The sequence below is a fragment of the Amia ocellicauda genome, chromosome 1 (genome assembly GCF_036373705.1).
Source record: "Amia ocellicauda isolate fAmiCal2 chromosome 1, fAmiCal2.hap1, whole genome shotgun sequence".
Classification (NCBI taxonomy): Eukaryota; Metazoa; Chordata; class Actinopteri; order Amiiformes; family Amiidae; genus Amia; species Amia ocellicauda.
The window spans coordinates 39,073,246-39,089,251 of NC_089850.1; the positions used below are offsets into that span (position 1 = coordinate 39,073,246).

Consider the following 16,006-nt stretch of genomic DNA (forward strand, 5'->3'; position numbering starts at 1 on the left):
TCCGCAGATCTGCGCGGCTGCACCAATAGAATCGGTGGGATTCTGCAGATCTGCGCAGAACTGCGGAAATCTGCGCTACAAGAACACGACCGTGCCCGTAGATCTACAGCAGGACCAGGGCTGCAGATGCCTGCTGCAATAGCGCAACATTGTAACACTGTAGAATCAGTTGAGAGTGGCTAGTAACAGACATTAACTACATTTCATCTCAATACATGTCAGTACAGTACAATACAGAATACATGTTTATCTTTGCTGGCTTTTGCGTGTTGTAATACATCCGCACCACTGGGGGCGCTGAGCAACATCACTCTCATCTCGCCTTTTAAAAATAAAATCTATTCTCCCGAATCCCATGGTGCTTTGCTGGAACTGGTGGGATCCGTATTGAATCTGCTACTGGACATTTTGGAAGTGTGGAGATATATATTTCTTTCCTTTTCTTCTTTTTTCTTCGTCCTCGATTTCCTACAGACCTTTGAAGTTGTAAACCATCCACGTCCAAGATGCCGCGGATTATGATCAAAGGCGGTGTCTGGCGCAACACCGAGGTAATGTATCTGAATGTACAGTGCAGACGCAATAACACTGCGAATGAAAACATCAGTTTTACACATCTACACATGTGGAGCAGTTTCTGTATATGTTGATGTAGAAACATTGGATGTAATTTCGATTGCTCACTCCGAATCAGTGGTGCTGTTAATGAACACGACAGTGTGAAATATACAGCAGGGTTTGTTGCAGACAGGGCATACACTTAATGGCCTAAAATGTGTCAGTGTTCAAACTAACATTACCCTGAATTACCCTTACATTTCATTTAGCTTTAGTGGCACACTGAAATAATTACTACAGTTACTACATTTTGTTTTTAATGTAAACTCGATATGTTTAAGTATCGATCAACTGTTAGCTACGTAACCCAATAGGAAAACTATACTTACTAGTTATCAAATCTAATGGTTTTAAATAATTGCAATTGTTATGTGTATTATTATACATTGGAGCAGTGTTATGTAGCATACAATCTAATAGTACTCACTTAAAAATCAACGACTTCCTTGAAATACGATTGCTTTGTTGTGTTACTATACATATTATTAATCTGTACATGTCCTAAACTGAATACAAAATTAAAAAAAAAACTAAACATGTATTCTGGTTTCTTCAATCTGAAGATCATCTATTAACTACACGTATTATGATCATTGTATTTGATAGATATGGTGACTAGATCGACTGTTAAATCAAGGCTTATGGGAAACTAATACATGTTATTTCTTAGAAAAACAAGATCTGAAGATGTATATTATTTCCACTTGTGTTACAGCATTTGGACTCCATAAGAATGTGAAACTTAAGCCAGTTATTTGTATGATTACATCTTATACTGAGATGAGAAATTATATACCAGTCTTTTTTAACAGTTATTTTTCTTTTACTTTAGGATGAAATCCTTAAAGCGGCTGTTATGAAATATGGCAAAAACCAATGGTCTCGAATTGCCTCATTGTTGCACAGAAAGTCTGCAAAGCAATGCAAAGCACGATGGTGAGTACAGCATTCAGAAAACTTGCCTAGTACTCTTGGGCAATCTTAGTGATGTTTTGTGTAGAATCTTGTGCTAACAGATTTAAAGACATTTGTGTATGATATTCACTATGTACAATATAAGCCCTGTAGTGTTTTTGCTGTGATACTATTTGGTATAAGTTGTCCTTTTTTGATACAGGTATGAGTGGCTTGACCCAAGCATTAAAAAGACAGAATGGTCACGTGAGGAAGAAGAGAAGCTCCTTCACTTGGCAAAGCTGATGCCCACACAATGGAGAACCATCGCACCCATCATTGGCAGAACTGCCGCCCAGTGCCTGGAGCATTATGAGTTTCTACTGTAAGTGGACCTGCACAGTTGTTTAAATATAGCAGGGCTCAATACAATGAAATCTGTGAGGAGATTGCAAGAACAAACTTAATTGTTTTTATTAGTTTGTTAACACTATGTGTATTCAGAATGTTTTTGCAAGTACATACATTAAAAGCATTCTTAGGATTTTTCAGGATTGTTGTGATGTTATTGTGGAGCCAATCATGCCATCCAGATCGATGCAAGGTTGAAAGTAATTATCCTGCAGAGAATTGTGTTTATTGTAGTTGACCTGTCAAAAGAGTATCTGTTGATGTTTGGTTTTGTTGCAGTCATAATCCCTCACTTCTTCCACAAGATGCTCAAAGCAGCTGAGTTTCTAAATTTGTCAAAACTGCATTGCATATGCTATTGCTTTGTGTCATTTAGAGACAAAGCTGCCCAAAGAGACAATGAAGAAGACACTGCAGATGACCCTCGTAAACTCAAACCTGGAGAAATTGATCCCAACCCAGAGACCAAACCTGCGAGGCCTGACCCCGTGGACATGGACGAAGGTGAAGTTTTTCACATTTTTACACTCATATCTGTGTATTTTCTTACTGATGGTGCTACAGTGAGGGGAAAAAAGTATTTGATCCCCTGCTGATTTTGTACGTTTGCCCACTTACAAAGAAATGATCAGTCTATAATTTTAATGGTAGGTATATTTTAACAGTGAGAGACAGAATAACAACAAATAAATCCAGAAAAACACATTTCAAAAAAGATATCAATTGATTTGCATGTTAATGAGGGAAATAAGTATTTGACCCCTTCGACTTAGTACTTGGTGGCAAAACCCTTGTTGGCAATCACAGAGGTCAGACATTTCTTGTAGTTGGCCACCAGGTTTGCACACATCTCAGGAGGGATTTTGTCCCACTCCTCTTTGCAGATCCTCTCCAAGTCATTAAGGTTTCGAGGCTGACGTTTGGCAACTCGAACCTTCAGCTCCCTCCACAGATTTTCTATGGGATTAAGGTCTGGAGACTGGCTAGGCCACTCCAGGACCTTAATGTGCTTCTTCTTGAGCCACTCCTTTGTTGCCTTGGCTGTGTGTTTTGGGTCATTGTCATGCTGGAATACCCATCCACGACCCATTTTCAATGCCCTGGCTGAGGGAAGGAGGTTCTCACCCAAGATTTGACAGTACATGGCCCCGTCCATCGTCCCTGCGGTGCAGTTGTCCTGTCCCATTAGCAGAAAAACACCCCCAAAGCATAATGTTTCCACCTCCATGTTTGACGGTGGGGATGGTGTTCTTGGGGTCATTCCTCCTCCTCCAAACACGGCGAGTTGAGTTGATGCCAAAGAGCTCGATTTTGGTCTCATCTGACCACAACACTTTCATCCAGTTCTCCTCTGAATCATTCAGATGTTCATTGGCAAACTTCAGACGGGCCTGTACATGTGCTTTCTTGAGCAGGGGGACCTTGCAGGCGCTGCAGGATTTCAGTCCTTCACGGCGTAGTGTGTTACCAATTGTTTTCTTGGTGACTATGGTCCCAGCTGCCTTGAGATCATTAACAAGATCCTCCCGTGTAGTTCTGGGCTGATTCCTCACCGTTCTCATGATCATTGAAACTCCACGAGGTGAGATCTTGCATGGAGCCCCAGACCGAGGGAGACTGACAGTGATTTTGTGTTTCTTCCATTTGCGAATAATTGCACCAACTGTTGTCACCTGCTCACCAAGCTGCTTGGCGATGGTCTTGTAGCCCATTCCAGCCTTGTGTAGGTCTACAATCTTGTCCCTGACATCCTTGGACAGCTCTTTGGTCTTGGCCATGGTGGAGAGTTTGGAATCTGATTGATTGATTGCTTCTGTGGACTGGTGTCTTTTATACAGGTAACGAGCTGAGATTAGGAGCACTCCCTTTAAGAGAGTGCTCCTAATCTCAGCTCGTTTCCTCTATAAAAGACACCTGGGAGCCAGAAATCTTGCTGATTGATAGGGGATCAAATACTTATTTCCCTCATTAACATGCAAATCAATTTATAACTTTTTTGAAATGCGTTTTTCTGGATTTTTTTGTTGTTATTCTGTCTCTCACTGTTAAAATACACCTACCATTAAAATTATAGACTGATCATTTCTTTGTCAGTGGGCAAACGTACAAAATCAGCAGGGGATCAAATACTTTTTTTCCCCTCACTGTATTATGTTAAGCATTGTATGATTTTAAAAATAAAAAAATTGAAGTTGAAAGTATTCACACCCTTTGTTGGAAACTGTTCTAACTTATTTGTTCACATTAAGTTCCCTAAAATATTCAGATGACATTACTTTGATTCTTTTGAAGTAACCTGTAGTGGTTTGTCAGCTTTTGCAGATGTATACAATACTAAATTAGTTAGGCATAAATTGTTTTAATGTTGAAATTGATTGAGTTTATACATTGAATCTTTCTATATGAAATATCTTACCTGAACACAATTTTCCCCTTTAGATGAACTTGAGATGCTTTCTGAGGCTAGAGCTCGTTTAGCCAACACTCAAGGTAAAAAGGCTAAGCGGAAAGCAAGAGAGAAACAGTTAGAGGAAGCCAGGTAAGATTAAGAACTGTTTTAATTTTTACCTTTAATTTTTAATCTGCAGTTTGCAGAACACAGGGTGAGAATTCTACAGGGCAACTGCTTGGCATTGAGGAATAGGCAATATAATCTGTACTTACTCCTAGAGCTGAATATTTTAAAGTGGGACAGAATAATACTTATTGGAAGTACATTCGCTAGACCAGGGGTTCCCAAAATGCTACACTTTCTGAACATTTTCGGTTACAAATTGCACATGTAATTTGGGGGAAAATAATTAATAATAATAAAACATGAATTAAAGTTAATAAATGTTCCCTTTTTAGAAATGTATAGGAAATTAAAAGGTATGATTTGAGAACATTTTTAGTTTTCATCATTGGTTCATTTTCTACTGCGGCCCCCCATCCCATGCAACCTCTGGAAATTGGACCTCCGTCACCAGACATTAGGAACCACTGCTCTAGATCATGCCTGCTATGACAGAGTTGTATGTTTAATGTGTAATCTTGATATAATCTAAGGGAACATGCAAGCTATCTTAATTTTTATGGTCTAAATCGTACCTGTCTGCATCCCTTCCTCTGGCTATCTCTAGGCGACTTGCTGCCCTTCAAAAGCGCAGAGAACTGCGGGCTGCAGGCATTGAGATCCAGAAGAAGAGGAAGAAGAAAAGAGGAGTGGATTACAATGCCGAGATCCCCTTTGAGAAGAAGCCGGCCCCTGGGTTCTACGACACGTCCATGGAGAACTACGAAGCCTTGGAGCCAGACTTCAAGAGGTTACGGCAGCAACACCTTGATGGAGAGTTGAGATTGTGAGTATTAAATGGTGTCTGTAAGACTGTATATGGATTCAGAATTGAATTTTTTTTTAAATTAAGCTTTCATTAGTTTGAATAAAGCTACCCAACGAAGGTAGACGAAGGTCTGGGCTCTGCAGAGTTTGATATGTTATTGTTTCCTTGTGAAAAACTTTTATTTTGGTGGATGGATGATAGGACCTCCTCACCAGACCGCATTGCAAGAATTTAGTTTGTTTTGACATTTTGATGTGATGTTTAATATTTATACATTTCTACAGTGAAAAAGAGGACAGAGAACGTAAAAAAGACCGTCAGAAGATAAAAAAGAAGAAGGAATCCGACCTCCCATCTGCCATTCTGCAGACCAGTGGTGTCTCAGAGTTTACTAAGAAAAGGAGCAAGTTAGTCCTCCCAGCCCCACAGGTATGTGATTTTGTAATTGTCAGGGGAAATGTTAGTAAATGGTTAAAATCAGAGGAAACAATCTGCATAAAGGTAAATTTCTGAATGTGAAGTGGGCTTTTATTTATTTAATATTTTTATATATGTTGTGGAATATAAGTTTCTAGTACTGGTGTTCTTGTGCCTCATTTCTTTAATTTTTAAACTATTTTTTAATTATGATTTTGTGTTTGTGTTTAGATTACGGACTCTGAGCTGGAGGAGGTTGTGAAGCTGGGCCAGGCCAGCGAGGTCGCTCGTCAGACAGCCGAGGAGTCTGGGATCACCAACTCGGCCTCCAGTGCGCTGTTGTCTGAATATAACGTTACCAACAATGCCATGGCACTGCGCACCCCCAAGACCCCCGCCGCACAGGACCGGATTCTGCAGGTAGGGGAGCACTGACTTCTGAAGGCAGACATGACACAAACATGACACAAAGGTGATGCTACCAAGAACCACATTGCAAATGGTTCTCCAGTCACTTCACTTCTGTTAGCAATCGTTTGTCAAGTCCTCATCAACACTGTCAACCTGTCCTGTCAGTTGGCTAGCAAATCTTAAAAAAAAAAAATAATAATTCCCAACTCGTTAAAAACTCCACGCCACCCTCCCTGTCTGACGCATTTTATGTTATTCCTGATCAGGAAGCGCAGAACTTGATGGCTCTGACGAATGTGGATACGCCTCTGAAAGGGGGCTTGAATACACCTCTACACGAGAGTGACTTTTCCGGAGTCACCCCTACGAGACAGGTGGTTCAGACACCGAACACAGTGCTGGCCACACCTTTCAGGTACCTATGATTTTTTTTTTTTTCGTGTTTGTCAGCTCGGTGTACACTATCTCTTGGGCTTCAGTTTGCTACAAATCACAATAAATATCAGCCGATCTTTCTTCTATCTTTTTACATTGCATTGTTAATTAATGATTCGATTATGTCAAGGTTGAAGTCACTACTTAACGACTCTCTGTGAATTTAAAATTTCAACTTGCTTTTTTGTTTTTCTGAAGTGCAGTTGGCCGAATCTTGCTGCTCATTGTGGTTTGCTTTGTAGAATGTCAGTTGTTCACCAGGCATTGTGTTCCTTACAGGACTCCCTCACACGGGGCAGAAGGCCTGACCCCCCGCAGTGGACTCACACCTAAGCCTGTAGTAGGAGTCACCCCTGGGAGAACTCCTCTCCGTGACAAACTCAACATTAATGCTGAAGACGGAATGGGGGATTTTAACGATCCATCGTATGCCAAGCACCTGGTATGTTTTATATGTTAAGACACAGGTGGTTTTCAAATCTCCATCATTGTGCTTGTTCACTCTGGTTTGTTTAACGTTTGACATCATTCCTGTCTTTTTTCCCCCCTTGGCCCCTAGGAAAGAGAATCCCGTGAGCATTTGAAAATGGGCCTGATGGGTTTGCCGGCACCCAAGAATGATTTTGAGATCGTCCTCCCGGAGAATGCAGAGAAGGAGCTGGAGGAGCATGAAACCGATGACAGTTTTGTAGAAGATGCCTCTGAAATCGAACTGCGCAAAAAGGTCAGCGGCTGCGTTTCCTCAACTCCCACTTGTGACAAAGATGGAATTGTGCTTTTGTGTTGTTTTTTCCCAACTTACTTGATGTTATTTCACCTGTATAAAGTATTTTCAATGACAAATAAATACTGATGCTATAATCATGCAAAATGTTAAATTCAAGTACTGTTTTTGTTTTTTGTTTCTAACATTTATTTTTCATTCCTTTTCACAGGTAATTAGAGATGCAGAACGTGAAAAGGAACTGAAGCAAAGACACACGTCTGTGCAGCGGGATTTACCCAGGCCCTCTGAAGTAAGGAACCACATTTCAGCCTCTTACACCATCTCCACTTTCCACAGCATCACTGATCTCTTCATTCGCAATCACTGTTGATGTTTAACGGTTTTGAAAGGCATTTGCAGTTCCCTCTGCTAATCTCTCCCTACTGTTGAAACAAGGCCAGTGAGTTATGAATCAATATGATGTCTAACTTTACTTTGGAATAGGTTTACTTGTTATTGGCAAAATACACCTTCATATTGATGGAAATCCAGGCTGCTGGCACTGCCTCAGGGAACATAAGACATCAGAAGAAATCCAGATTTAAAATACTATCTTTTTAATTGTAAAGTGTACCGTGTCATTACTGGAGGCTTTCAATTGCTTCGTGCAATACCTTAATGTTACCCAAGTCTCCTGCAAGGCCTATACATAAGTCTCTGTTTACTAATCGTGAAATTATGTTAAGGAGTTTCTTGTGACATTGATCTCTAACCAGTTCGCTTTTTTAAATTAACAGGTGAACGAGACCATTTTGAGACCTTTGAATGTTGAGCCACCTCTCACAGAGCTGCAGAAGGCTGAGGAGTTGATCAAGAAAGAGATGATCACAATGATTCACTTCGACAGCCTCCATCACCCCTTTACTGACGCTTTGACCAGAAAGGGCAAGGGCCCGGGATCTGGATCCAACAACGCGGAACACATTGCATATCTGGAACAGAATATATATGAAAAAGTTACTGAAGAAGATCTCAAAAAGGTGAGGGACAAAAAACAAACGCTGCTTCTTTAGCTTTACATTTGCTATCGGTGCCAGGGGTGGATACAATTGCAGAATATATCGTTACTTATGGAACATCAAAGACCCGAGTCCCTTAATGGCAGACATCAGGAGTCAGGGTAGACCGACTGACTTGTCTTAATGAAACGGGTCATTTGGAGATGGTTTATTGTCCCAGAGGTGGGGGTTAGACGACACAGAACATTGTTAATTAGTGATATAACTGACAATCACATTGCTGCCCAGGCGGATGAGGTGCTGGTGCAGGAGATGGAGGTGGTGAAGCATGGCATGGGTCACGGGGAGCTGTCCATCGACGCCTACAACCAGGTGTGGGAGGAGTGCTACAGCCAGGTGCTGTACCTCGCCGGGCAGGGCCGCTACACGCGCGCCAACCTGGCCAGCAAGAAAGACAGGATCGAGTCCCTGGAGAAGAAACTGGAGGTGAGTGTCGCCTGCTCCACGTACCTGCTATCTGTTTCACCTTGTTTCTCTCGATTTATTACCAGGATTGTTGTTTGGGGGACTTTAGATAGCCAGCAACAAAGGTCAATGAAGAGAAGTTTGTTCATTTCTGATATTAAACATGGCTTTCAGTTCCAGAGTGACACAACTATTATGCTTAAGTGACTGAACTTTAGGTCTTTTTATGAGAAGTACTCATCAGGAAATGTCCAGTTTTAGCACTTTTACATTATTTCTGACAACTTTTAAAACTGAAATTGAAAGTTAGCCTAAGATGTTCTAGAATACGAACACACTGAAAACTTAATCGATTATACTACTTTTACATGTATTAACAATACGGTGTTTGCGACTGCCGACTGATTTTGTGGTGTAGCATCACATATCGGCATTTTTCAGTTCTAGTGTTCTGCAAGAGGCATTAGTAACAGTGTCTTAGAAAAGTTCTGCACTAACCTGTCTTGCCTGTGAGGTAGTTGCAGTATTTCTCCAGCAGAGAGCAGCATTGCTCAGATTTTAAATGTAAGATCTGATTTGAATGGCTTCTGCGATCAAGAAGACAGCCCAAGCTCTTCTGTTTAATAGTGGTTTCTCTTTGCTCTTCATTCTCAAAGTATTCCACCCAAAGTGAATGTCTACAGTGTTTTATTGTTGTCTGCTTGTCAATGTCTTAAAAATAAATCACAGCGAAAGCAATTCAAAACTTCAGAAAACTGATAACTCAACTTTCAGTCTTAATCTTGATGCCAAGATTAATTTTCAGTTAGATTACTTTTACAATGGGGCAGCAAACATAAATGATGTACTATATTATATCATTGATATCTTGATATACATCCTTACAGGACATTGGATATTTTCCAATTCATATTATTGTCCATTATGTGTCTAATTCAACAATACAGTATTTTAGAGAAGTCCTGTGATTTTGGTGCCATGAGTGTGAAGTCGCAGATTAAATTAGAAAAATGACAAAATGTTCATTATGAATTCTATTTGAGATGTTACCGTGTCTTTCTCGGTGCAGAATTTCATAAAACTCTGATAACCAAAGACTTTACATTTGACAGTGTATCCTTGCCTTTTTTCTTATCTTTGTATCACTATATAGTGAAACCTTCACTATATCTCACTTTTTATTGGTCTGTGCTCTTTGTGTGCTGTGGACTTTTTTCCTGCTAGAGTTTTTCTCCAAGAATGTACAGTTAGGAACTAGACTTATTCTTTCGCCTGAATATTTATTTTAATGTAATAATAATCAGACTCATTGCCTTTACACAGCAGGGAGCAGGCCCTTTTTACTATATTTTCAGTCTCATGAGAGGTATAAGGATAATTTTAGCTTCCATTAGAGAAAGTAAAACATAACTTAAACAGCCCAGATCTTTTAATGGGGTAGAAAACTGGCACCACCAAAAGTGCTCCTCAAGCATGTTTTGTTCGGGCACATATGGCTAAGTTTCAGTTAATCAAGGAAGCGATTCACAAAGGGTGCGTTTGTTTAATATTTCTTGGCATGGAAAAGAGGGTGGTGACTTGGAATCTATTCACACAGCAGCTACTTCTAAGGAGGAGGGGGATGCATGGAGCTGCAGCAGCTTCATTCAGAGAATTAACACGATTTATAGTAGCGGCAGCTGCAGACCACATTTATCATTAATGCATCAAAACCTCGTTATGCCGTTGGTTCCCGAACACAATGTTGTCATCTGTAGTCTAATCAGAAATAAAAGGGGAGCTGGGGCCTCCTCTCGCTCACCCCGGCGAATAACGGTAACCACAGAAAATAAACAGTGCCAGGGGTCAGAAGAGTTAACTGCTTGAGCCAGGTCTTCTGGGGATAATGAAGGGCTGGGCCCTTCAAACGGCTTTACAAGTACAGAAATGGTTTAGTTTATGGTCTGAGCTATTGTGTGTGTTTGTCTTTATTCTTATTTTAATGGCTTAAAGTCATTGCTAAGCAGGCAGTTAGGGTTTTATTGGTGAAACAGACATCATTTACTGGAATGGAAGTACACGGGTAACAATTCCAGTAAGAGTACCAGTCCATTGTGGGAAGTGTTGTGATGGAAAGTAAAAAATCACTGATCTTATTGTGTAAAAAAAAAAAAAAAAAAAAAAAATAGTGGCCCAGGGGGGTTTGCTGTTTAAATGACCTTTTTTGTTTTAAGAACAAATTTGGTTTTCCTGTAGAACAAACATAATTGAAGTAAACCAAAACTATCTGTGTAAACTGCTCAGTCATTGTTCTTTATTTAAAATGGTTGTCCAGTCGGATGCCTGTTTTTGTTCACTTTGAGAATGTTTAAGTCAGTTGTGAGTACTTAATTGAATTATACAATTGTTGTGATTGAGTTGAATAGTTTATTTTAGTTTGAGGCCTTTCGTTTACAAGCAGCAGACGTAGGCTATTGCATGTACAATGATATTGCCAAGTCAGATTCACCAGGTGAAAGAATCAGCCCTGAGTTTAATTTGGCATGACGTGCCCATTTGCCTTTTCCCTTTCAGGCTTCAGACACAAAGAAATATATATTCAGACTTCTAGCCTCAATGTCATTTGTGTGGTAGCACCTGTGTAATTTTATCTGCAGGAGGAAGTCCCATAAATAAACTGCCACACTCGTGCTTTTTTCCCCAGCTTTCCCTTGTTCTGTTTGATAATTCAGGTAGCATTTGTCTCTGAGCATGTGGAGTTCATTTAGTTTTGCACTGATGGCTGATTTTCCAGTGAAACCTGTGCATTTAACAGCAGTAACAATGAAAGTATAATCTTTTGTATTGTCTGTAGAGAGAGTTGAGTTAGAAGCCTTGTTTGCTACTTGTTAAGTGGGGTCCGCACTTGAGCGATCAGTTGTGCATCGCGATCCTGAAATCACGTCGCTCGTGGTGAGTGATTATGGTGTCCATATGTGAGCAACTAGCTTTTCAATAGGGCTGCTGGACGAGCTTTTGAATTTATTTTATTTTGATTGTTTAGTGATAAGGGTGGTGACCACCTTTTCATATCTGTATTTTATGTGGATATTGTTTGTATAGTTCTTTTGGGGAGGTCTGAAAAACTTTATTTTATAATAGTTATTATTGTTCAACTTTTAAATGCAATGTCCTCTAATGGAAAAAAAACAAGCCACTTAAAATTTCAGTTGATGTGTCGGTATAAACTGGGGGCATATGCGTTTTATTGAAGAGATGCATCTCAAAGATGCAGAAAAGTATGGCTTTTTCAGGGATGTACACCCAGTAATTTGAAATACTATTACACTTATTAAAACTTTTAATTGAAAAAGAAAATGCCTTCTTCAGAGCATATACCAGCAGAGGAAATATGCTCTGTTACCCTGAGATATCTCAATGCTGGTGATACCTACACAGACTTGGGATTTCTGTACAGTATCTCAAAGCAAACCCTGTCTGTGATTATCCCCCATTGCTGATGAAATGTACCTGGTGCTGAAGGGTGTGTGTCAGTGTGTCACAGGAAAGGGTTTGTACAGATTTATGTCTTACTATGGTGGTATCACTTATTTGTCTTCTCAATAGATCAATAGAGGTCACATGACCACTGAGGCCAAGAGGGCTGCGAAGATGGAGAAGAAGATGAAGATCCTGCTGGGAGGGTACCAGTCCAGAGCCATGGGGCTGATGAAGCAGCTCAGTGACCTGTGGGACCAGGTGGAGCAGGCCAACCTGGAGCTGCGCACCTTTGAGGAGCTGAAGAAACACGAAGACATGGCCATCCCTCGTAGACAAGAGGTTAGGACTTTGTGTTCGACCCCCTGCACTCTACATGCGTCGGCTACGGGTATAGATGAGCAATGTTACAGTGTTGCCACCACTGGATACACCGACAATAGGAAAGGGAAAAAAGGGTTATGCAACAGACCAGTATGTGGAAAAAATCATATATATTTTCTATAGTATAAAATGACCGGATGATATGTTAAATTGACTTCTGAGATGCCTCACTTAAGTCTGAGTACATTTCATAACATATGTAAGTACTGGACATGTTCTTAAACCAAGAGGTGTCCCATCAAAGGTTTTCCATTGACGACTTTTTACCTCGATATTGACGGGATCAGCAATCTTTTCAGCAGCGTGCACAGCCTTCAATACTTGCCTGCTTGAACACTGAGCACACTATTATATGGGATTGAGTAATTAGGGTTGCAAGGATCTGGATGCTGCCGGCACTTGTACAAGAATTCCATGCATTCAGTCTTTTCATTCAGATTTAATGTCTGCAGCAGAATGAGAGCAATGATGGCCCTGATATCACAGACCTCATGTTGACATGCTGGCACAACTGCACAACCAAAGTCACAAAATTCCACACATGAAATTCCTTATTCTTTGTCTGGCTGAAATTGAAATGAATGCTTTCAGCAGAAATGTATTGGCCATTCATGACTTGAGTCTTTTAAAACCAGTTCTGTTTGTTTGTTCTCTCTCTTGTGCCCATCAGGCTCTCAGAGAAGATGTCCAGAGGCAGCAGGAGAGAGAGAAGGAGCTGCAGCAGAGATACGCTGACCTGCTTCTGGAAAAAGAGTCCCTAATATCCTCCAAGTTTTAAAGCAAACTCCTGCAGTGAGAGCTGAGAGCGCCAATGATGCATGCATCCTGCATTTAACAGCCCAAGGAAAGCTGTGCTGTGATTTTTGTACTGGCTGCAGAATTAAAGCTTCTCGGTTGTCGTTTTATTTTTATTTTACTGTTCGTGCTTAAGAAATGTTATTTTGATGGTCTTGCCTGATCCAACATTCCTACAGTCTGCTGTAGACCACCTGTATAACTACTTGATGTTCTCATTTTCTTTCACGTATGTAGGCTTTAGAGCTTTACTGTAATTTGGAGATTCCCTTATTGTCACAGAGCTGATGGACAGGAAAAAAGAACACAATTACTTTGTTATTTGATTTCAAAGCTGTAATAAAATTGTAATTGTAATAAATTCTTATTTGAAAATAGCTTGGATAATGTTATTAGGTAACCTGCAGGGAAAAACCTTCCACTCCATTGTCTTTTTCTCTTACAGAGAAGTTTTTACTTTGCATTCATCATGAAGTGGATTCTCCTTTTCTGTAATTAAGGTGTTTTTTCTTTTGAATAAAACAACAAATGGAATATACCCCTTCAAAGGTATGGTAGTAGCCTTTTTAAAACATTGTGTAGTCCTTTTTCCAAGAAGCACAACTCACTTTACATGCACTTAATCCATATGTGCTGCCATGAACAGAAAATCAGGAATGTGCTACCTTTTGGTCAGGGTTTGTCACTTATTTAATTCTGCAAAGACAGCCAGTCTAGAATGAGCTCCCAGGACTTGTAAGAGTTGTAGGTGAACCTGATTGGTCATCTACAAACCGGATATAACTGGCTCTTCATATGGCTTTCCTTTTGGAAGAATTCTTAATGTACATTTCACATGGAAACATTGTTTTTATTTACTATGGCACATGTATGTGTCTATGGTCCTCAATATTGAATGTTTGCATTTCTTGACAATCTTAGGGTACATACGCAATACATTAACTAATTGGTGTTGGTGGGCTTCATGGATTAATTCCTACATCACATGGTTCTGTTCTGGTAGATTTTCTTTCTTCTTGGGGTGGAAATGGTGCAGCATACTCCTGCTGTATTAGGAGAGTGAGTTCAGGATGTGTGTGTATATGTATATGTATATATATATATAATACACACACACACATTATATCGATGTGATATCTATCTTTCTGTAAGGTTTCACCTTAAATGACCAATGTGTATCTTATGGTTTGCTGATGATTATGTTCCAAAAGCATCTGTCATAAGTTGCAAAGTACTGGTTTTAGTCATCATTCATGGAAGTAGATTTGGTACTTTCTGATTTAGCAATTCATTTTTGAATGTGTTCACTTATTCTGGACAGGATCTGAGGAGGCTAAGTAAACGGATAGTTGTCAGACCTGAGTGATTCATGACTCCCTTTTTTATCCAGAGGTTGTTTTCTAAATTTACTTTCGGACTTCAGCATTTCCTGTACTGTAAATTCTGCATTGACTTATAAATCTCATAACAGTGTGCCTCTGGGGTGGTCTGTGCCAGTTAAATGGGCCATTATTCACTTTGAGTAAACAGTCTTTCATTAAAGAAACTTCAGATTCCCCAGATGTCAATAAGGATATTAGGAACAGCTCTGCTAATGTGTTGTGTGCAAAGTGTCCCAACAGGGACGCATGCTGCCATAGGTTAACACGTTACCACAGATCAACACGGGGTCCTGCCTTCTAGGATCCATTTCTGATAACTGATCAAATCTCGTCAACTCGCAATCAATCAGCACGATCACAGCAGTTTGTGCTAATTTGTTGGAACACTAAGGAACATGGTATTTGTAGTCAGTGGAACATATGCTTTTCTTAAACCCCTTTTACTGCGAAAGCTAAATGTCTGTGCTCAGAGCGTTGACAGCACCATAATATACAGCTTTTCAATAAAAAAATTCTGATCACATAGTGTTATATACTTTTTAGGGCAGCCTAAAACATCAGTTTCAAATTTTACAAATATAATTAAAATATGATAAAAGGGATGTATGTTTTCTTTGAAATCTGCTTTTACTGTTTACAGAGGGTATTAAGCTATTATCAACATAGTGGAGGGCAGCCTTAATGATATGTACTTTTATGGGCCAGAAGAAAATACTTGTCTGGTGACTGATAACATTACCACACATCAGTTTCCAAACCAAAATATACAAGCAAATATACAGTCCCATTCATGTTGTATATATAATGTTTTACATACATTGTACTTTTATGTACCTTGTAAATTGTCTTGGATGATGATGGCAATAGTGTGTGTGGAAAGAATGAATAGTATTAGTCATCCATATCCTTAGTTTTCTTACAAGAAAGGGAGGGGGGGGGTTACATTAATGGCTGTTGTTTTCCAAAGGAGATGGGAAAGTCACTAAGATATTAACAAGCATTTTTTTTTTGGTCTGGATAAGAAAATAAAAAGCTGAAGTTTCCAATCCCAGTGCATTGTCTAGGTGGTGCTGGATGAACTTTACAGAATCATCTAATAATAGTATAATCTCACAGCCCTAGCATTTAGTGTCCTGACATTTAGTGCTACGCCGACACTTGCCCAATTGCAGCGGAAATGTGGTTTTGAGAACGTTGATTGATGTTCAGGAGGAGGCAAATAATGTAAACAGCAGGCTGACTTAACCTGTGGTCTGAGGGGGACTCAAACCTGGGCCTGCAGAGGTGCAC

At 39.9% G+C, this 16,006-nt stretch overlaps 1 protein-coding gene across 1 annotated transcript; it reads left to right on the top strand.

The window, feature by feature from the left end:
• Positions 1-355: 355 nt before the first annotated feature.
• cdc5l (CDC5 cell division cycle 5-like (S. pombe)) lies at positions 356-13,872 on the top strand. The gene is made up of 16 exons (XM_066704308.1): positions 356-551; positions 1,451-1,554; positions 1,736-1,897; positions 2,300-2,427; positions 4,363-4,462; positions 5,046-5,264; positions 5,531-5,675; positions 5,895-6,083; positions 6,341-6,489; positions 6,789-6,951; positions 7,069-7,233; positions 7,445-7,525; positions 8,013-8,255; positions 8,523-8,720; positions 12,285-12,497; positions 13,210-13,872. Exons 1-16 carry the CDS (start codon positions 507-509, stop codon positions 13,315-13,317), a joined length of 2,412 nt encoding a protein of 803 aa, XP_066560405.1. The 5' UTR covers positions 356-506; the 3' UTR covers positions 13,318-13,872.
• Positions 13,873-16,006: the final 2,134 nt, after the last annotated feature.

Coding starts and splice junctions, on each gene's coding strand:
- cdc5l (XM_066704308.1), top strand. CDS start 507: ATGCCGCGGATTATGATCAAAGGCGGTGTCTGGCGCAACACCGAG. Junction 2,428..4,362: donor CCCCGTGGACATGGACGAAG/GTGAAGTTTTTC, acceptor TTTCCCCTTTAG/ATGAACTTGAGATGCTTTCT. Junction 5,265..5,530: donor CTTGATGGAGAGTTGAGATT/GTGAGTATTAAA, acceptor ACATTTCTACAG/TGAAAAAGAGGACAGAGAAC.